The following is a 22,650-nucleotide window of genomic DNA, read 5'->3' as shown; positions in this document are numbered from 1 at the left end:
GACCGTCCTTTGGGGGACACAAAGATGCAGCAGACCCTGCTCTAAAGAGATTTAAAAGAAGAGAGGTAGTCTATACAAAGGAGGAATGCAGCTTTGTATCAGAAAACAAGAAAAAGCACAGAATAGCAGTGAGAAATTAGTCCAGAAAGGATGGGGTCCAGTCATGAAGGCCATTGACTGTCAAGAGAAAGAGTTTGGGCTTATCTTGTGGACAGTGGACAGTCACTGAAATGGGTGATTAACATGACTGGAGCTGTCCATTGGGCAAAGTATTCTTGATATTGAAGAGGCAAGAGATGGGAGGCTGAAAGACCAGTCAGTGGGGCTTGGTAGGAGGAAGGGAAGGAAGAGATGGATGGGAAGACATTTAAGGAGAAACACAATTTGACAACAGGTACCAAAATGTTAAATGTGCATAACATTTGCTAAGTATTACCACTTCAAGAAGAAGACTGGAAAAGAGGTATATATAGGAGGTGCAAGACATACATAAAGAGCGATCACTGAAACACTGTAAGAGCTGAGCATCTAGGATCATCACTAAATGACTGATTACATAAACCATGACACATCCATACAATGGCATGCTCTTCAGTGATTAAAAGGCATGATGTATATCTGCATTCATTGGCACGAAAGGAACACACTATTTATTGCTGAGTAAAAAAGACAGGCTGTGAAACAGCATTTGCCGTTTAGCCCTATTTATCAAAATGATATCTTTCAAATACCACTCATGTGTATACATCTAGGGAGACCTTTGAACATAACGTTTATCAGAATCTCAAGGATGATTTTCTCTAGGTGATAAAATTTGGTGGTTTTTTTTGTTTGCTTGTTTGTTGTGGAGGAGGCAATTTCTGTCTTTCTGGATAGCATAAATTTTCTGTCATAAGCTTGTAATAGTTTAAACAAAAGATAATGCACATTTTCTAGGGAAGTCAAATGGTTAGTTCTTAAGTTCTTGCAGAGCAAACATGGCCCCAGGTCTACTGTATGAGCAGGTGGGTCAGCTGACCTCTTCTTTGGGTCTTTGAGCCCCTCCCTGAGGGAACTTTGGTCTGGAAGATGGGGAGGGATGCTTGACCTGGCATGCTGAGATGGCCTAGTGACCTTCTCCCCTCTTCCAGGGTCTTCCTGAGAGCGATCAACAAGTTTGCAGAAACCATGAATCAGAAGTTCCTGGAACACACAAACTTTGAGTTCCAGGTGAGTGTGAGGTACCATGGTGTGCTTGGGGTGCCCTGGCAAGGCGGCTCTAGCATCTTGGGCTGATTGCTACATCAAACACATCTCGAAGCACACATAAGGCATGCCAGTGCCTCTGGGGGTTTCCACAGATGGGTGTGGGCAAGGAGGGAACCCGGCCCTTGATTGAAGCTGAGGGTTTAGAACCAGGCCCTTGATTAAATAGTCATTAACTGAGCAGCATATGCAAATGTGACTGTATAATGTATCTTATGCTAAAGAGGAGATTTGTGTTCATCCATTGTCAGAGTGGGTACCACCTTTTAGAAATGTATCACATTCTTGTAGTTTTCTATTCACCAGAGCCTAGAAAAGCAGCCACTCACACTGAAAAATAAAGCTCACAAAGCTCACAGTACATTTCATGATTCCTTCAGAAGTCACTTTTTGGGTTCAGACAATCCCTGGGGCCTCTGTGAGATGTGAGGGTCTCAAAACACATCCCTGGGGCAAGCAGAGTGCCACATCTGCTCAAGGCGTAGGCAAGAAGAGACAATTCCTCAAAGCCTTGGGGAAAAGTCCAGATTGCTACCTCTGGCTGGAGATGTGAGAGAGAAGGTCCCTGAAAAGGGATCCCTCCTCTGGGGAAATTCCTGACCCCCAGGATCTCTTGCAGTGCAAGTTTAGCAAGTAGCCGGTGAGCTGAGGCAATGGTATTATCTGCCTGCTCATCTAGGGTGTTCATTTCTTAGCTGGGCTTTGGCGTATGACTAGATGTGCAGCTTCAGACAAGGCCTGGGCTGTCTCCATGCCTCAGTTGGCTCATCTGTAAAAAGCTCATAATACCTACTCTTTCTGTTTCATAGGGTTTTTGCAGAATTGGAATGTTTCAGGGGGCTTGCTGGGAGAATTCACTGTAAGGTTTCACCAGTCTCCATTCAAATGCTTTCTCCCCTGACTGAGCCCCTTTGAGGGTTCCCCGCTGATCCCATGGTTTTTATGTATTACCACTTAGCCTGTTGTAGTCTCTTCATACCACTAAATGTTATTTGAAATTATCTTTCTTATTTGTCTACATGCACTTTTTTTTTCTCTTTTCTCCAGTAAAGTGTAAGTTTCATGAGTATAAAGACCTTATACTCACAGACTCTAAGCTCTGTGCCCAATGCATAGTAGGCCTCCTTGGGGAGATGATGCCTGGGTGGAGGGCTACGAGGTCCACTCTGTTGGAAAGCATTATCCTATAAGTATTTAATAAACATTATCTTTGAATAAGATTCTCTCCCACTACCTTGCATTCAAATTAGGCAACTGAGCTATTATGATAATGATGATAAAAAGAGTAGCTGCCATTTTCTGATGGCTTACATGTGCAGATCTCATGGGAAGCATTCTATGGGCATTATCTTTCTCAGCCCTTACCACTACACTACAAGCTAGTTACTCTTACTAGTACTTTTTCTGCTGGAAGGATGTGGGAACTGAGACTCAGAGGTGATAAGCAGATAGCCTGAAGTGTCACAGCATGTCAGCGAGGAGTTGGGCCCAAAGCACAGCAGTGGCTGACATCACAGCTGCAGATCACCACAGTCATGTGCTAGATAGGGAGTCACCCCCGCACTGGGTTCATGGAGAGGTTCTGGCTGAGAGTTATAAATCTCTGACATGGAAACAAAACATGTCACTTTGGCTGTTTTGAATCAGAAGAAGTGTTTGATTCCCTTCCAAATGTGAACCAGATGCCTGCAGGCTTCAGGTACAAGTGTGTTGCAGGAAGCTAATAAGGTCATTGCTTTTTTGGAGGGGCAGCTTGGAGTAACATACCTAAGGCCAGCAGTGAGGCAGTGTTTAGGCCATAGAACTGCCAGCTAGTCCGTCCATCTCTTTCCGTGGGTGGTGGCAATGACAGCCTCAGACCTGGTTTCCCCGACTCTGGCTCTCCTCCATGGCCTTAGGGGATACTTTCCAAGAGAAGTGCAGCTCCTGTCCCTCATGCCATTATTTTAGGTTTTATCCTGTTTTCCTGAAAAAGAATCTGCATCTGAGAGATGCCCAGAGAAGTGGGGATTTCATACATAGAAGGTTTGAGCTTACGAGCTGTGTGACTTTAGGCAAATTACTTTACTCCTCTGTGCCTCAGTCTCTTCAATATCAACTTAAAATACTAATAATAGCTGCTTCATTGGATTTTTGAGGGGATTAAGTGAACTAATTCATGTAAAGCACTTAGAACAGTACCAGGAACATGGTAGCAATTTAATAAAATGTTACCTTATTATAATAATGGTCATCATTTTGACATGATGGTCCTAAAATATGTCAAATCTAGGAACTCAATGTCAGTCCTTGGTAAACAGGATAGTGGGAAGGCATCTTTCCAGTCCCACACATTGCCTAGGGCTGTCATACCCACAGGGTTTCATAAAACAGAAAAATGGCCAACATTACAGAATGAAATAAGTCTCTTTTCCTAATGAGACTTCCATAGATATTTGTTAAAAAGTATTCAAGAACAGGATCATTTTTCAACCTTATCTTTGTTCTCCTACCTTCTCCTCACCCCGTGTGAGAATGGATTTGTTCTCTGTACCCTGCCTGGAACATGCCTTGTTTCCTTCTTATGGTTTCATTAATTATGCATTTAATATCAGCAGGAACAGCATCCATCACTAAGCGCTGCTGGCCTTGGCAGCCACTGTCCAGAGGAGGGGTAGGTGCAATGAGATTATCTCTAATATCTTTTCTGGAACTGCGGTTTTATGATACAAGGGCAAAAAGCAAGAAGCTCTGTGGGTGCCACTCTGTGGGTGACAAGACCTGGGAATTATAGAAATTATGTTTTCTGCCTGAGGCTAAAATAGTTTGCATTCCCAAGCCCCGTTCAGGAGGCTGGGCCTTGGCATTTACATGCATTTGAATGGTCAGGGAAGACCAAGGGAGGATTTCAAATTCAACTCCGCAAGGAATTCTGTTTAAGAGCAATTCTCATGGGTCCAGGACTACTGCAACACATTATGAGGAACTCAGAAGCAGAGCAGAGCACTGCTCTGCCCTCAAGGATCTTAGAGTCATATAGTACGCTGTAAATCCATCTTCTAGCATCCAAGCTTTTAAAGATGACTAACTTTTTTTTTTTAGTTTGTATATTTATTTTTGAGAGAGAGGGAGAGAGAGAAAATGTGCAAGAGAGGCAGAGAGAGAGGGAGAGAAAGAATCCCAAGCAGGCTTCACCACCAGCACAGAGCCCAACGAGGGGCTCAATCCCACAAATCGTGAGACCATGGCCTGAAGTCAAGAGTTGGATGCTTAACTGACTGAGCCACACAGGTGCCCCAAAGATGACTAACTTTTATTAAGCATCTACTTAGGGCATTTTCATCCTCACCATAACCCTGTTAGGTTGGGATATACCCAGTTTACTGATGAATATACTGAGCTTCAGAGAAGTGGTTGACTTTTCTGTTAAAGGTCATCTAGCCGCTAAGCAGGAGCTGCTGGAATTCAATTCCAGTCCTGTGTGCAAGTCCCAGGCCCTTTCCACTCTTCTGCACTGTCTCTTAAAAACAGAGTGCCTTTCAAATCTAGGAGACAGCTCTATTTAGCTTCAGAAACACTGTCTGCCCTAGTTAGCTCTTGCTGGAATCTGGGATAGAGAGCTCTACAATGATTGGCTGTGGGATTAGATTCTCCATATTGGGTACTCTGATTGGCCAGGAATCCGTGGCTACACTTCAGATGTGCTCTTTGGCCCTAGGAAGATTGTTTCTCTCTTAGGCAGCTGTCTGATTACTACTAAGAACATTCTCTCTACTTGGGAAACTGTAATTGGCTCTGCATTTGGTAATTCCAGCCTTGGCCTTGAGGCATTTCTGGATCAGCTTCTGGGCACCAGATCACCTTGGGATCATTTTTGAACCTGTACTGTAGACCCTATGAAATGAAAAGGATACTTCCAGTCATTAGTGAAGGACTAAAAGCAGGCTTGGTCTTTATAAAGGCAATGTAACTAGTAATGGCAAAAAAAAAAAAAAGTGTGAGAGAGTATACACACACATGGAGAGCACCCATTGAAGGCTTGAAGAGGCCCACTGTATCCCCCCAGAGTACTTCTCACCCAGGGAAGATCCTGGTGGGACAACTTCCCCACACCAAAAGATGGTCGCATGCTTGGGGATAGCTTCTTTGGCCATACCTGCTTCAGCTTGAGGACTCTAGACTACCTCTGACATGATGTTCCTAACCTGAATCCATGATTGGAGGCTTTTACTCCCCAAATCACTCCCAAATTCCCAAATTAACAAGAATGCACAGGGAGTGCTGGGCTCATTAATGAACTTGCTCAACAAATATTTCCTGAGCATGTGCTGGGTTAGACACAACACTGGATATTGGATATTCAACAGTGAATAAAAAGAGGGGGTTCTTGCCTGCAGGATGCTCACATCCATTAGAAGAGACAGGAAATAAATAAGTTCAACTTAAAACATGTCAAAAATCCTGTGAACAGGGTGTAATGAAGGTGAATGGGTGGATCTGCTTTAGACAGGGCACATTGGGAAGGCTTCCCCAGGAAGTGATATTTGGAAGGCAGCTATGCTCACCATTATATGACCAATGCCCACTTAGGAAGTGATTTTTGAACTGGGATTGCAAGATGAAGTAGGAGTTTTCTAGGCGGTGATTTCCTCATTTGGCCCTTATAATTACCTCCCTTTACATACTATTAGCTTCATCTTTCCAGATGAGGAAACTGAGCCTCAGAGAGGTAGGGGAACTTGCCCATGAAAATGGAGCTGATAACTGGAGTGGAACCCTGGAAGGCAATCTTACAGTGTCTATTAAAACAAACAACAAAGACAACAAACAACAAAATCTATGTAGACCTTGTCTCTTAACAGTTCCAGATCTCAGAATGTTTACTACATTATAGTCTCTCATGCATAAAGATGTATAAACAAAATGTTGATTACAGCACTGCTGCTAAAGAAAACAAAGTTGGAGTTAATCTGAATGCCTATAAACAGGTAATTGGTTAAAATTAAAGTATATACTTATAGAAGAATACCATACAGCAATAAAAGAGACAGAAGTAGATCTGTACAGGCTAATGTGGAAACATAGGCAAGAAATATTGATGAGAGAAAAAAGCAAAGTACAGCAGACTACTTTTAAAAAAAAATGTCTATACATGTTTGTTTATACATAAAAAAATTTTTAGGATATCCAGGAAAGTGTTAAATTTTTTTTCTTCTGAGGAATTAGACTAGGGTCCAAGTAGTATGGAAAATTACTTTTTATCATTTAATCTTTTATACCATTTTTTTGCCATGTGTATATTACACTTATAATTTTTTGAGAGTTAATTGAAAGTAGCTAAATTCTAGTTATACCCGCTAGCAGTATGACTTTGGGTGGTCATTTATGTGGATCTCACTGTTTATTTACATCTGTGAAATAAGGGAGTTCAACCAAATGACCCTTAAATTTATTCTAGTTCTAACTTTCTATTGTCCTATTATTTCAAAATATTAAATTTCCAATCAGAAGCCACCTCAACTCTTCCCCCAGGGAAGAAAGATCCATATGTTTGACTAAAGCCTCTGTGGCTTGCCTGAGCCAGCTGAGCTGGGTACTTAATAGACATGCCACCAGGCAGTTTGGAGCAGGGAGGAAAGACAAATCTAGAACCTTTTGAAACAATGGGGGAATTTTTCTAACAATATGGTGATCAATAAATAAATATTTTCTAGCACCCAGCTACATTTAAGCCATTGTGCTGAATATGGCATTAGGGATACACATAAGTAGAAGACAAGATCCTTGGTGCTTGTGGAGCTTACATTTGGAAAGACAGGACAGACAGATAATCTATGACTAGCACCATGGACAATGCCACCATTCCATTTACTGAGCACTTGACATGTGCCAAGCCTGTGGTGGATGATTTCATGTGCGTTTTATTTTATTTTATTTTATTTTATTTTATTTTATTTTATTTTATTTTATTTTACTTATTATGAAATTTATTGTCAAATTGGTTTCCATACAACACCCAGTGCTCATCCCAACAGGTGCCCTCCTCAATACCCATCACCCACCCTCCCCACCCTCCCACCCCCCATCAACCCTCAGTTTGTTCTCAGTTTTTAAGAGTTTCTTATGGTTTGGCTCCCTCCCTCTCTAACCTTTTTTTTTCCCCTTCCCCTCCCCCATGGTCTTCTGTTCAGTTTCTCAGGATCCACATAAGAGTGAAAACATATGGTATCTGTCTTTCTCTGTATGACTTATTTCACTTAGCATAACACTCTCCAGTTCCATCCACGTTGCTACAAAAGGCCATATTTCATTCTTTCTCATTGCCAAGTAGTATTCCATTGTGTATATAAACCACAATTTCTTTATCCATTCATCAGTTGATACCTAGCACTTAACAACAATCCATTCTGGTAGTTACCATTATTTTCTTCCATTTTACAGGTAAGGAAAATGAGGTTCAGAAGTCAAATAAGTAGCTAAAGGCAACCCAGCTAGTAAGAGATACAACTGGTATTCATATGGTAGTCCATAAGACACTGATGCTTGTATTTTCTTCACTTCCACTGGATGATATTGTCATGGAATGTGAGTAGAGCACAAGGGTAGGTGTAGAACAGTAGACCCAAATCTGTGGTTGCACATACTAAGAGCTACTCAAATTCAGAAGGGTTGAGCAGACCTGATGTGCCATCTGAGAAGGCTTTGTGAAAGAAGTGGGTCTTGAACGGGGCTTTGATGAAAGAATAGAACTTAGGTGTAATAGGTGAGCCAAGCCAAGGAGGCCAAGATGCTCATGTTGTGTCTATGGAGTCTGAGCAGATCAGCCCCTTCGGAATAGGCACTTTATTGAGGGAGAAAACACTGGAAATTGAATGAGGCCTGAAAAGCCATGTTATTGCCTTTTGTCCTGGTTCCTTAAGAGCAAAAGACAAGGAAGGTCCAGAGCAGAGGCATTATGAGCACCCAGAAGTGTCTGCTTTGGCCACTGCTCACCTCTCAGGTTATTGTATAGAGCCACTCACCATGACAGACTTCCCTCAGTTCCAAAATTGGTTCCACATAGCTCTCTGGGCAAAACTGGGCTGGGCCTGTGGATGAGATACTTAGGGGCACATTTCTGATCTACTAAGAAAAAAGAGGCATAAGATCTATGATCTCATAACTCACAAAGATCTTCAAGGAGGGAAGACAAAGGAAAATCAGGTTCATTTCTAAGCATGTACACATCAGAATTGAAAACATACATCCACGCAAACACTTGTATGTAGAAATTCATAGATACATTATTCATAATAGCCAAAATGTGGCAACAACACAAATGTCAGTCAATGGATGAATGGGTAAGTAAAATGTGGTATATCCATATGATAAATTAGTATTCAGCAATAAAAATAAGTGAAGTACTGATACATGTGACAGCACAGATGAACCTTGAAAAACATTATGCTTAGTGAAAGAAGCCAGACATGAAAGGTTACATATTTTATTATTCCCTTTCTATGAAATGTCAGATTGAGCAAATCCACAGGGACAGAAAGTAGATTAGTGATTTCCAGGGGCTAAGGGGGAGACAAGAATGGGGAATGACTGCTAATAGTGGGGATGGTTGTATTACCTTTTGTGCATATACTGAAAACTATTGAATTCTATACTCTAAAAAGTGAATGTTATGATATATGGATTATATATAACAGGAATGGGGTGGCAGAGAAAACATTTTTGAAGGACTAAGTCAGGACAGAGGCTAGCAAGAGGCTCTAGATTTGACATGTCTGTGTGTTCTCAGATGTGTTGAGGGGACACTTCTGGAATGGTTTTTGAAAGTAATAGCAATGCAACTTACTTTGTCCTATCTTTGTTCTTATTGTGCCCTAATTATTCTTACGGAATTTTCCTGAAATCAGGAATTTATCACCTTCAAAATAACACTTACCATGCCCTTTGACCGGGTTTTCTGTTTCCTTGGATTGTTGTTCCATCTGATCTTAAATGGGGGGAGGTATTAGCTGTGCTTAGGCAGACCAAAGCAACACATTTTCAGAACCTGCAAGTCATGGGGGCACCAGGAGGAAGGACAGCCAGAGTGGCCAGGAGAACTGACCTGTATAGTGTGTTTGGATAAGCAGTGTTACTACGGAAACAGGAGAGCTTGAGATGTGATTCTTATGGGAAGCCTTTGAAGGATGTTGAGGTAGGGAGTGATAGAACCCACCTTTGTTTTTTTTTTTTTTTTTTTTTTCAAACCCACCTTGTTTTAAGAAGATCCTCTGGTCTCTGTGTGGAGAGTTGACTTGATGGACTCCACAAGCCAGTAGTTTGCTTCTTTGTACTCCAGGAGCGGCTTGGTCTTTCGGACCCTGGGAGATAAATTTCAAAAAAGAAAAACTTTTTCTGCCCACAGAATGTGAGCCCCACGGGGGTAGGGACTGCTGTCTGTGTATGTGCACTCCCTATGCCCACATGACGACAATGCCTAGCGTGTAGAAGGTGTTCAATAAAAAAATGTATTAATGCATCTTCAGGCAAAGACTGACCATGGTGTGTAGAAAGAGTCCTCAACTTTGATCAGAAGGCCTGAGTTCAAATTCCAGATCTACTGTATATATAACAAACTGAGTGACCTTTGGAAAAATACCTAACCCCTCCAAGCCGCATTATCTTCATCTGTAAAAGGGGACTAATGATAGCTACCAGGTTTTAAGAGATAAAAGGAGGGGTGTATGGGAAAGTGCCTGGCCCATGGTAAAAATGAAATACTTGTTTTCTTCTTTCTGAAACTGGAAGCATAAGCCCATTTGAAAGCAACACTCTGGGCAGCAGTAATGATGTTATCAAGGGTAAAGCTGCCTTTTACTTAGTCTTGGCCATCTGAAACCTCCAATGAATATCTTTGAATTAAGGATGAAAGTCTCAATGGTGAGTGATTTCCCTAGCTAGTGTTACCCTTCTTCTTGCTAGTCAGTGTTGAGAGGGGGCTGAAAGTGGATAAGTTTGTGCAGCAAAGTTCCCCCCACCATCTGCTCCTTATAGGGGCTTGTCATCTTATAATAATAGCCCTGAGCACTCAGGGAGCCAGGTTGTACTATTTCCTCTGCTACCAAAGGAATCAATATATATAGCCCTTTAAAAACATCATCTCATGTAACCTTTACTACTAGGTCTCTGCAATGGGTACAGGGGGTACCCCTTTTGCAGATGGGTTCACTAAGTCTCCATTTCTCAGGTTCTGTAGATTGTATCAATATCGTTATCACTGCAGCCAATATTTTGGAGCACTTGCCATGTGCAGAATGCTTTGCTGGTTCTATTTTAACAAAAGCCAGTGGAGTGATGTCTTGTATTAGCCCTAGTGTTTAGCACCAACTGATCATGTAAGTATTGTAATTACAACAAGCCTACCTATAAACCAGGCCCTCAGAGGTTCTTGAACTCAAATGAACATCAGAATTACCCAGAGTGCTTATGAACACACAGATTTCAGAGTCTGATTCAGTAGGTCTAGGGTAGAGCCAGAGAATTTGCATTTCTTTTTTTGTTTAATGTCTATTTATTTTTTGAGAGAGAGAGAGAGGGAGAGGGAGAGTGGATAGAGAGATGGGGGGACAGAGAATCCCAGACAGGCCCTGCATTGTCAGCACAGAGACCAATGTGGGGCTCAAACCCATGAACAGTGAGATCATGCCCTGAGCCAAAATCAAGAGCCTGACTGAGCCATCCCAGCGCCCCAGATAATTTGCATTTCTAACAAGTTCCCAGGTGATGCTGTTGCTAGTGGTCTGGGGCCATACCTTGAAACTATTGACCTAAGGGGAAGGAGGAGGCAAAATATTCTAAGACAGAATGGGTTTCAGGCTGGTCCTCTGAGCTATCAGGTGGATTAGGGAGGACTTCCAGAAATACATATCCCTCATCAACCTCTAATTCTACCAGGGCACTCAGCTTGCGCAAGTTGTTTGTCTTTCAAAACACAAAATGAAGCAATTTTTCAAAAGCAGCCCTAAAACCCTCCCCTGTCACCAGACTGGGGACCTGGTCAGTGCCTAGAGAAATCCATCTATTGTCCTTGGTTTGGCCAGGATGTTAATTTCAGAGTCCATGCCAGTTAGAAAATTGCAGTGCACAGAATTAAACTGGTTCTGCCACTGTCTTCTGCCATTTTCATAAATTGTTCACATTACCCAGCATTTAATATGCTTTCCCACTTCAGACCCTCTCCATGACTATTCTCTACTCCTTCATTTACAGCTGTGGAACAACTATTTTCATCTGGCGGTGGCTTTTATCACTCAGGATTCTCTGCAGCTGGAGCAGTTCTCGCACGCCAAATACAACAAAATCCTGAATAAGTAGGTTGAATGTTTGGATCTCCTTGAAGTGGGGGCTTCATGGAAATCTCTGAGATGGAGACTGAAGCAGACATTTGTTGTTTCTCATAGGTATGGGGACATGAGACGGCTAATTGGCTTCTCCATCCGTGATATGTGGTACAAGCTTGGTGAGTAGGCCCATGCATCCAGACAGACACATCTGCACACGCCAAGCTCCTTCTAGAAGACCATCTGTTAGAGGGCCACAGGGGTTTCAGTGGTGGGAGCTTGAAATAACAGTTTATCACTGTGTGCATCCTGGGTCCTTAATAAGCACCTGATGAGAGAGAGAGCCCATCCCCGTGTCCTGCCCCCAAACAGCCGCAGATCTTGCTTGATGCCCCTGAAGGCTTAAGAAGTCAAATTGGAATATACAAAAAGGAGGAAGGGCAGGACTGCTGAGGGAACTCATGTTCTCACACATCACATGCATGCTTCCTGCTGACTGGTGTGCCCTTCCACCTCCAGTTTCTTAAGTGATGTTGTGATGTACAAAAGACCCTCCAACCCCACGGAGGAGAATTGGCTCTGTGGAAGATGAGGGTCTTTTGTGACATGATGTGAGCCGGAGGGTGACCCCAGAAGCCACCCTTGTCCCAGTGAGCTACAGGACTCATGTGTGAACTGTGTGGTACCCGTGGATGGAAGGAACTGGAGATGGAATCAGGGAGACATTTATTGAGAGTCTGGGTCAGCCCTGTGCTAAGGAGATCTTATTTAATCTTCAGTCACCTTCTGCAAGATGGAAAAATGCCCCCTCCTTTTATTGATCAGGAAACTCAGAGAGGGAAGTAACTTGCTTGAGATCAAACAGCTGCAAGGCCCAGAGCTTGGTTTTGATCCCACAAGGACAGGGGCCACACACCTTGCCTCAGGCCTGAATCCTGCTCCATAAATATAAGTGTTGAAAGGATGAATGGATAGGTGGATAGATTAATGTAGTTACAAGTAATGAACTATTTTCATCTCCAATTTTCCTGTGCCCTTCTTGACTCTCTGCTGCTAATCTACTCTGCCCTGGGCTTGGATGTAGCCATCTTCAGAGGAGACACTCACAGGGACTGTGCCTAGTTTTCGGATTCAACCTAAATTACCTCTCCTGACATTGCTTCTTGCTTCCCCAGAGGTTTTAATGTCTTTCAGTTCCCTTCGGGTTTCCTGGACAGCAGTTTCTTGCCCTTTCCAGCAAGGTCCATTCACTGCAGGGGAAGCACAGTGGATAGGCCATCAGTCTGGGTTCTGTCGTCTCTGGCAGCATCAGACTTGGGTTAAGAGCACACACTGGTACCAGAAGGGCTATGAATTGCTTTACAAAATCAAAGGGTGGCCTGGACAACCAGGACCAGAACAGACTGCCACATACCCGCCTTGGGCCTTGCCCTGTCATTTACAAGCTGTGAGGTCCAAAGCAAGGGGACTGAGTGACACTGGGTAGAATCTGGGGAAATAGCACCTTCTCCCAGCGCACTTATGAGTTTCATAAGAGTAAAAACTGAGAGAGTAAAGCCATGGAGGCCATAACCATGGTCAGAATTTTTATCATCATTTTCATCCTTGCCCCATCAGGACAGAACCTAATTTTCCTGTTATGCCTCTTTAATCATTAGCACCAGGCCTATAGGGCAGGGCCCAGGCAGGTAATGTAAAAGAGTGAAGGGGCTGGGATATGTTAAACCCATAGACATCCATAACACAGGGTCCTGTCAACATTTGGAGTTGGATAATTCTTTGTTGTATGGATGCCCTGTGCACTGCAAGATATTTAATAGCATCCCCGACCTCTACTCACTAGATGCCAACAGCATCCTCCCTACTCCCTAGTTGTTACAATCCAAAAAGTCTGTAGACATTGCCAAATGTCCGTGGGGAGGGGGAAAGGGATGTGCAAAACCACCCCTATTTGAAAACCACTGCTGTAAAGAAATACTGTCTCTGCCGTATTTTTCTAGAAAAGCATGCCTTTATCGGTCTTTTATTTCTCCACTTTGGAAAAGGACAGGGATATAAGAAATATTTTATGTGTCATTGACCATTATTCTTCAATAGGAAAAAAAAAAAAGGATAGTGCAAGTGCACGGCTACCTAATAGTCAGCACATGGCCTCAGGGTCAGGAATATGGGAGGAAGTAGCTGGCCTGGAACGAAGTCAAGCAAACATACCCCCAGCGGAAGGGGCAGCTGCCGTTCTGATCTGATTCATTGCCATCCTGTTAGAAAGCAAGGCCAGTGATGTCCCCATCTTCCAGTTTTTCAAAAGAAGCCAGGAAACAAATTTTTTAAATGCATTTTCCAATTTCTAAATATTGATGATAACTAATCGGAAGTTTTAAAAACATTGCATGTGCCAGTGAAACATGAGTGGCCCGGCTTCGGTTTGCGTTTGACCTTGCACTCTTTGCTTCACAACGGCAGAGACGAGGTAAAGCCGCGGTGGGCTTCCTTTCCCACACCGACACCCCAGCCGTTGCCAGAACTGCAAAACCTGGATCTGCGCTTTGTTTGTCTCTAGCTTTTCCACACAGGCTGCTCTTTCCTGAATGTCCTTCATTGACGTTGTTTTGCACACAGAAGATTTTATTTAGATATAGATTATGTTTTGGCAGATGTTCCTGCACTCCCAATTATGCTGATGAATGGAAAGATGTTACCAAATATTCCACCTGCTTAGAATTCCACAGAACATCAGAGCTGGAAGGGCCCTTTAGAGATCATATTGTCCAGAATTTTTCTAACATTTATTTTTAGCTGAGGGCCAATAAAAAAAAAAAGAAAAAGAATCTCCTGCTCAATACATAAGTTGGTTGAAAGCCAAGCTATTCTAACTGAAGTGGGGTGGGGGGCCCAGAGCCCATTATAATGGGCCACACCTGAGCTCCCATGTGGACCCCTGAAGATTTTCTGGGGAAAGATCCTGAAGCACTTCAGAGAAGGGTGTGAAGTTATGGGTCTAATCCAACCCACCACTTTACCTGTGAGGAAACAGGCACAGAGAGGTGAAGAGGTATGTACAAAGTCAGATCGTGGATTAAGAAGCAGATTCAGGACAAGGACCCTGGCCTGAGTGTCTGTCCTGAAGTATTGCAGACTCCTTGCTATTTGCAAATACAAATGATGAATTACTGCAATTAAAAGATATACTTGTGGGGTGCCTGGGTGGCTCAGTCAGTTAAGCATCCGACTTCGGCTCAGGTCATGATCTCACGGTTCATGACTTCAAGCCCCATGTTGGGCTCTGTGCTGACAGCTCAGAGCCAGGAACCTGCTTTGGATTCTGTGTCTTCTTCTCTCTCCGCCCCTCCCCTGCTGGCGCTCTCTCTCTCTTCTCTCTCAACTCAAAAATTAATAAACATTAAAAAAAAAAGATATACTTATTAGGGTTTGGGGTTGCAAGAAAGAGAAACTGACTGTGCCTGCCTTAATCAAAGAAGGTACTTACCAGAAGGGCAAGGAGAACCAGGCTGTGAAGGACAGGGTCAGAGCCACTTTAGGATCCAGGGGAGGTGGCACAACTTTGCCTTTAGTATGTTCCATTCAGGCATCACCCTGTTTAAAGATCCAGTCCCCAGAGGATGTCATTCTATTGGCCTTCCTTGGATGACCTCTCCCTTGATGGTCCCACCAAGTCTATGTCCATTGAAGGGGGTATATTTTCCCAAAGTAAGATGTTTATGGAGTTTTTTTTTTTTTTTTTTTGGGGGGGGGTGGTGGTCAAAGTCACTGATGTCCACTGAATAAAACAAGAAGTGAAGGATCTCTTGCAAAGATGGCCACCCTCCTCACCTCTTGGCCTGGGCTTCCATAAAGAGGAAAGTACATCAGCCTGAAGGGATTTTCCTGTTACTTATTAGTTACATAGATGCCTTCCTCCTCAGCTGTCTTCCTTCAGGCATAAGTGAACAGAAAGAGGAGGCAGAATGAATGGATAGTTTCCCATCCCCACCCCACCTTGTGTTCTACTAGATGCTGGCATTAACATGCATTCTCCTAGTATGCTAATGAGGTTAACCTGATAATCCAAACCAGGACTAAGCACTGTATACACTAGAGACCAATGTAGTAGATAATGATAGGTTTTAAAGTACAATTTATGGAATATCCAAGACCAAGTGAAACTTAGAAGCTGTCTGTGGCAGACACAGCTGAGAACCCACACAATACCATTCTTCCCTTCTTCCTGGTTAACTGAACCCTAGGTTTTTTGTTTTTTTTTTTTTTTTCATGATCACAATTTGCTCAGTTAACAACATCCTATCATAGGTGATGGCCATATGACCCATCTCTGTCCAAAGAGAATCAACAGAAACAAACTTGTTGGGGCTTCAGGAAATCCTTTTTGTCCAATTTAAAACAAAAAAGGGAAGGGGACAAATTCAATGAGCACAACACATTTTTTGCCCATAGACTTTCCCCTTCTTCCTTTCTGGAAAACAAGATGCTTGGATGTACAGTATCCAGTTTGAAGCTATGAAGACAAAAGTCATAGGCTAAGGATGGGGGAGTAGCTCAGGACTGACCATCTTTTGACTTCTTGTTAAGGAAGAAAACTAATGCAAAACTTACTCAGTGTAGCCATGGTAATCAGATTTATGTTACATCCCTAACTGATACATCATCCAATTCAACCCCCCCATTTTATAGGGGAGCTCACTAAGGCCCAGAGAGGCACAAGGACATTCCCAAGGTCAACAAATCAGTGATTCAGCTGAAGTGAAAGAACCTGTCTCTTCCCAAGTCCAATATTCTGACTAATATTTTTTCAGAATATGCAAATTATTTTCAAAGAGTGTGAAATAATGAACTGTTTTTCCAAGACTACTGATAATGAGTAAATCATAATGCATACTAACCTTTTAAATTTTGTTTTAATGCCCAAAGCAATCAGGGCATCATCACCATGATCATCAGTATCATCATCATCTTCTTCTTCTCATCAGGAAAGATTTGAGCAATCCTGTGATGATAAGATAGCTAATTGCAAAGATAATCTCAGGCTTAAAGATTATTTAACATTCTTCAGAGAAAAGCCTAGACAAATACGTGTGTGTGCATGTCTCTGTGTTTGTGTGTGCTTTTGTGACAGAGGTTACTTGTGGGAGGTTTTGATGGAGAGAAGGACCACATCTTGTTACCAGAGCCAGAGCACTAAGAGGTTAATGCCATTTGTGTTTTTGGAATGGGACTATGCCAAATGTAATGTACGTTTCCTGATGGTATAACATCATAACATTTGATTTCTGCTTGAAGTGAAGCAATGCACATTTTGCCAAATTGACTTTGCACTTTACCATCCCACATTCACTTGGGTTAATGTCAGGCTGCGGGGTTAACAGTCTTCATGGGGAAGAAAGACAAATTCAAGCTACTGGCATCATGGCCTCGTCTGTGGGGAGGTTGCTACTGGCAGAGCCATGAGATCAACTGGGCCTTTACTTTTTAAGCATGTACAGAGTGCCCAGCTTAGCACTAGGCTCCAGGGAAGGGTGGGAGAATTGGAGAAGGATAAGGGACAGTCCCCACCTTTCTAAGAAGAGGCACCATCTAGTCCTAAGAGTAGAACAAACTAAGAATTTGAAGAACAAACTGAGATGTGTTCTTTAATGTGAAGTGTGTGGTAGAGACTCAAGAGTTCAAGTAAATGGGAGGTAGGCAAGGGCAGTAAGGATGGATCCACTCGGGAAAATGGCTCTTGAATGAGACCCCAGTCTGGCCCATGTCCAGACTGAAAGAAAGAGGGGAAAGGACAGGTATTCCAGGAGAGCAACCAGCCTACACAAGCATGGCTTCTTAGGTTTGGAGGAAGCTGCTGGCAGGAAATAGAAAATGGAAATAGGGAGGCATCCATCCATCCATGTATCCAACTGAATATTGATTTACTCATTGAATAGCAAATATTGAGCAAAATATTGTGGTAGGCTGAATAACATTTCCCCTAAGATGTTAATGTCCTAATCCCTAGATCCAGTGTATATATTACCTTACAAAGTGGACTTCTCAGACATGATTAAGAATTTTTCAGATGGTGAGAGTATGCTGGACTGTCCAGGTGGACCCAATGCAACCACAAGGTCCTTAGAAGTGAATAAAAGGAGTCAGGAGAGTCAGAGAGGGATTTAAAGAAGATGCACTTCTGGCTTTGAAGATGGAGGAAGAGACCAGGAGGCAAGGAATGTAGGTAGCTTCTAGAAGCTGCAAGAGGAAAGTACATAGTTTCTTCCTAAGACCCTCCAGAAGGAACTCAGCCCTGCTCACACTTTGATCTTAGTTCAATGAAACCCATTTCAGACTTCTGACATCCAGAAGTATAAGATAGTAAGTTTGTTTGTGTTAAGCCACTAAGTTTGTGGTGATTTATAACAGCAGCAACAGGAAACTAATATAAGCATCCTCTAAATGCCAGACACTATGCCTCTGGCTGGAGTTACAACTGGAAACAGGTTCGTGATAGAGCCCTTGACTTCATAGACTCGTGATCATTGCACTGAATAGCAACCTACTGATTGCAGAGCTATCTTGTTATGGTCAAAGGGGATTGCTGCAGAGCAGAAGTTTGGGGCAGCTGGAGACTCTGTAAAAGACAGTCTCATGAGTGAGCCGAGGATGGCCTCGATGAGGAATAGTGTGGAGCCTTCGCTCCACAGCAGTCCTATCCTCTGAAACTGGAATGTGAGCCACCTGTCTAAATGCAAAGTTTTTAAAAAGCAAAATGAAATAGTGAGATTAATGTTACAATATATTTGATGTAACCCCGTATTCCAAAGTGTTATCATTTCAGCATGCAATCAATACAAAACATTATTGAGATGTGTTAACTTTTGTTTTTGGTTTCCAGAACTCATTCTTTGAAATCTAGTGGGCTTTTTATACTCAACAGCACATCTCAACCTGGACTAGTCTCAAGCGCTCAAAAGATACATGTGGCTGTAGCTTCCGTATTTGATAGAATGATGTTAGAGAATGAGTGGGGTTTATTTGTGGGGACAGGTGGAGGTAGGGTTCAGTGTAGAAATGGGGTCAGGGAGAGGGAAGGGAAAGCATGGTGGCCAGAGGAGGGCCTATATGCAGGCCCAAGGAGGAGGAACAGAGTGTGCCTGAGGCATGGAGCCAGACTTGGAGGGAGGACAGGCAGGCAAGAGGAGAGATGAATGGTACAGAGCAGGAGCATTGAACCAAACGGGCCTGCAGAGCTGGGTCCCAAGGGCAACAGAAGCCATGGAAGGATTGTAAACTGTGGATCAACGTGGTCAGATTGGAGTTTTTCAAACATCTTTGAGGACAGATTATGAAATATTTAGATGGGATAAAGAAGGGTCTGCAGGGTTGTGAGTGTCAGCCCTGGGAGAAAAGGTAAATCCATCCTGACCCTCTCTCCCCATGCCAGCTCTTTGCTCTGGAGGTGAACAAGTAAACTGATAGGCATAAAATGTTCCGTGCAAAGCTCTAGGAAGCTCCATGCATTGCAACATGTCTTTATATGTTACTTTTTCCAGAATCCAGCAGAGGCTGAGCTTATAGTACTCACCATCATCATCACCACTGTCAACATCAGTACTTCCTGAGCCTTTCTAATGAGCCACTCTGCAGAGCCCTCTGTTTATATGAACTCTTTTAAGCTTCTCAACAATCCTACCAAGCAGGGATTATTTTTATCTCCATTTTACAGATGAGATCACAGAGGCTCAGGGAATTAAATGGAGTGGCCACAGTGGGACCTGATTGTAGGGCTCAGCGATTCTCCAAGGCCTGGGGGGAAGCTGGAGCTGGGTGTGTGCTGGACGATGAGGAGCAAACAGACTGCCTGTCTCAGAGCAGTGCCAGAAGGGAGCTTTTCCAAGCCTGAGCCAGAGCAGCAGAGATCTGTGTTGTCTCTTCCCCTTTGGAACTGAATGTGTGATCTTTCTGGGTCGGCCCAGCTTTACTTCAGAGTCCCAGGGAGGATGCAGGACTCTGAAATCCAGGAGGTCATGACCTGTCCACATCCCTGTTCATTCCAGAGTCTGTGTCCACCTTTGGAGAGCCATCTTCTCTCCAAAAGAGTGCCCCTTCTGTTCGTATCAGCCTCACAAGGTCAGTGACTGACTCTACTCTGGTCTCAGCAGATTCACAACAATGGTCTCTTTCTCCCCCTTCCCTCGCCGCTCCCTTCCTCCCTCTTCCTTTTCTGTCAGGTCATCTTCTTAGTGCCCTGATACCAGTCTCCTCCTGAGAGGTGTGATAGATGAGGCCATTGCACAGATTAGAAACCCAGGCCCGAGAACACACAGGATTCCTTTCAACCCACACACCGAAGCTCTTCTCTGCACTCTCATTACCACCAGAGCCTTTCCCAAAGCCTATGTAATTTGGCATGTGGATTTATCCTGCTGGCTTATTGGCACTTTAAAAGCCTTTTCTAATTGGTATCTGTGCTCGGTGAGATTCAGCTTCCATTATATGAAAAAAGACCCTCTTACTGATTCCTTGCCTTGCCTTTTTTGGAATACGGCAGCAGGTGTGTCTCTTGAATGAGGATTTTTTTTTGTTCCGAATGAGTTTGCATCCAGTTAACTACAAATGTGTGTGTGTGTGTGTGTGTGTGTGTGTGCGCACGTGTGTGCGTGTCTGTGTATATAAAGACACACATATGCACACATTCAGATTATTTGAACACAAAATCCAATGTGCTGAAATTCTGCTTTTGATGTAAATGAATAAAATTTCTTCACAGAGCATTGTAAGGGGCATTCAGCTCACACTGTATTTAGAGATCAGCATCTTTCTCCATTTCCCCGATTCTTCCAAACATCTCTTCAACTGACTGCAAAGAATGGAGGTCAAAAGTATCTAAGAAATCCTTGGTCTACAGCATGTCCGCTCTTTATTTTAAACCATCTTAAATATATCCTTATCATACCCAATGCCCTCCAGTATTCTAAAGGCCTTTGTTGCATAAGCAATTTCTCCATTCCGTGGTGGCTTATCTGACAGTTTCCCATTTACTTTCTACTTATTATTGCACTTGACTTTGAATTTTAAAACCCCACTGTGGGTTTAAAGGATCTTGAAGGACGAAATCAAAAACCTAGATTAGCAATTACTATAAACCTGCTACAATGTACAATTTTTTTTCTTTTCTATTTGGGCCAAAACGAAGACTGCAAGCTCAAGTGTAATCCAAATGCATCATAAAATGAAGCAGATATCCTGGGAAAGTGTCTCTATATTTCACAAAACTCTCAGCCTGACTTCACCATTTCATTCTCACTAGCCGAAGGTAGTCCTAGGATGATGCCTTTTTTATCTGAATTCTGGGGAAATACTTGAGCATTAAGCCTCATTTTAGGCTACATGAAAATTCATTTTCTTGCAGTTTCCCTCTTGGCTCCTTGTCTGAACTTTAATCGAAAGCAACAGCACCAGGCTGTGCGCCATACCACCCGAGTTTCTGCGCCCGCAGGAGCTCTCTGCTCCAGGTTGGGCTCTGAGGCTCTGAAGTGGCAGCTGCTGATGGAACACCCGAGCATCAGCTTTGATGATAGGGTGACCTGGACACGCTTGCCCTCACTTTCCGGGAAATCCCTGCGACTCCTAAGTGCCCCTCACCGTGCCTCTCTCATGTGTATTCTGAGTAGTCTGCTTAGTTCTGGCTCAACAAGGCTTCCCTTGATGGTTCATTCTGGCCACACACCAGAACAGTAGTAGGTAACTCTGTGTAAAGTGTGCCACATGCCAAGCACTGTCCTGGGCACTTGGTAAAAATCCGTTTATTCTTCACAACAAGCCTATCAAATAAATACTCTTATTCTCCCGGGTTACAGGTGAGGACACTGAGGCCCCAAGTGGTGAGATCAACTTGTCTAATATCTTACAGCAGTTGATGGTGGAGTCAGTTTACAAATTCAGGCAATTCTAGCTCTAGGATCAGTGCCCTTAACCACTGTACCACACTACCTGTGCCCCTAGATGCTGATTCTTCCAGGCTCTGTGCTAAGTATACACAGGTATATTTTCACATGGTCTTCTCAACAGGTGTGTATACGTATTGCTTTTGCATTTTTATAAAGATGTATATCCAAGTCATATAGCTAGTTAGGTCAGGAAATTGATTTCCTCATTCAACAGACATGTATTGAGCATCTAATATGTTCTGTACTCAGTGCCATAGGTACAACAGTGAGAACAGACATTGTCTCTACTCTCGTGAAATGGAGGAGGCAGATAGTTATCATATTATTTCACAAATAAAGCCATAATTGCAAAGTTGGGGGAGAAGGCACAACACAAGAAGCCAGTGAGGAGGGTCTAACCTACCTGGGGTGGGAAGGCACGCGCTGGGGGCTTTTCTCAACATATCTATCCAGTGGGACCCTTCCAGGGGAACCCAGGTGGCAATGGGGGTGTTGGGGCACAGACAGGAAAAACTGTTCTCAACAAAGGAGCACTGTGTGCATAGGCCTGGCAGTGAAGGACACAAAGTGAGTTTGTGACACCGAAAGCAGGCCAGTATAGCTAGAATGCCAAGAGCAACAGGCAGTTCACAGGAATGCCTCACCATTCCACTCACTATTGCATTGGCCATACTGTTCCCTTAAGGGGAAGGGTGTGGGAGTGCTTCACTATTCCGCTGACCATACTATTAGTAGCAGATTCTTAGCAGCAAATTTTGCTTTTCCTGTTTCATGAAATAGTTGATAAAAGCATGTTTTCCAATCTCAGAAACATGGTGTGTGATGTAGACAGGCATAGTTTCAAATATCCCTGTGATTGGCTGTCACTAACATATTGCATCAGGGCTCCATTTGCCAAGGAGATCATGCAGGTGAAAACCCTTGTAAGCCGTGACATACTTTCCACAAACCCATGTTATTATCCTTAATAACAGCTCGTTCTGGATGATGCATGCGCCTCTTACAGAAGTTAATATATGTAAAGTGTTCAAAATGGTGCCAGGCTCCCATAAACAACCATATATGTGTTAACTATTGTTTTTACTATTCTGCCTCCCTTCTTTTCCTTTCCACAGGCTTGGTCTGAGGAGGATCTGTGCATCATGAAAACTGTTTTATGTGTCCATGCCCCTCTT

The 22,650-nt window shown here is 43.2% G+C and overlaps 1 protein-coding gene and 1 long non-coding RNA gene across 3 annotated transcripts in view; one reads left to right on the top strand and one right to left on the bottom strand.

Annotated features, from left to right (window-relative positions):
• Window positions 1-22,647, bottom strand: part of LOC122224799 — a 32,010-nt gene extending 9,363 nt beyond the window's left edge. Inside the window, exons 1-5 of the long non-coding RNA XR_006204941.1 lie at window positions 20,322-22,647; window positions 16,439-16,542; window positions 12,686-12,790; window positions 9,473-9,581; window positions 3,013-3,211 (exon numbers count right to left, since the gene is read on the bottom strand). This is a non-coding gene — a long non-coding RNA (uncharacterized LOC122224799). The remainder of the gene's footprint in view (window positions 1-3,012; window positions 3,212-9,472; window positions 9,582-12,685; window positions 12,791-16,438; window positions 16,543-20,321) is intronic.
• Window positions 1-22,650, top strand: part of DOCK2 (dedicator of cytokinesis 2) — a 413,468-nt gene that overhangs the window by 331,492 nt on the left and 59,326 nt on the right. For both annotated transcript variants that reach the window (XM_042947072.1, XM_042947066.1), the window contains exons 30-32: window positions 1,131-1,209; window positions 11,470-11,570; window positions 11,661-11,719. In XM_042947072.1, coding sequence (XP_042803006.1) covers window positions 1,131-1,209; window positions 11,470-11,570; window positions 11,661-11,719 — 239 coding nt within the window. The remainder of the gene's footprint in view (window positions 1-1,130; window positions 1,210-11,469; window positions 11,571-11,660; window positions 11,720-22,650) is intronic.

Source organism: Panthera leo, chromosome A1 (genome assembly GCF_018350215.1).
Source record: "Panthera leo isolate Ple1 chromosome A1, P.leo_Ple1_pat1.1, whole genome shotgun sequence".
Classification (NCBI taxonomy): Eukaryota; Metazoa; Chordata; class Mammalia; order Carnivora; family Felidae; genus Panthera; species Panthera leo.
This window is presented reverse-complemented; position numbering and strand designations above follow the sequence as displayed.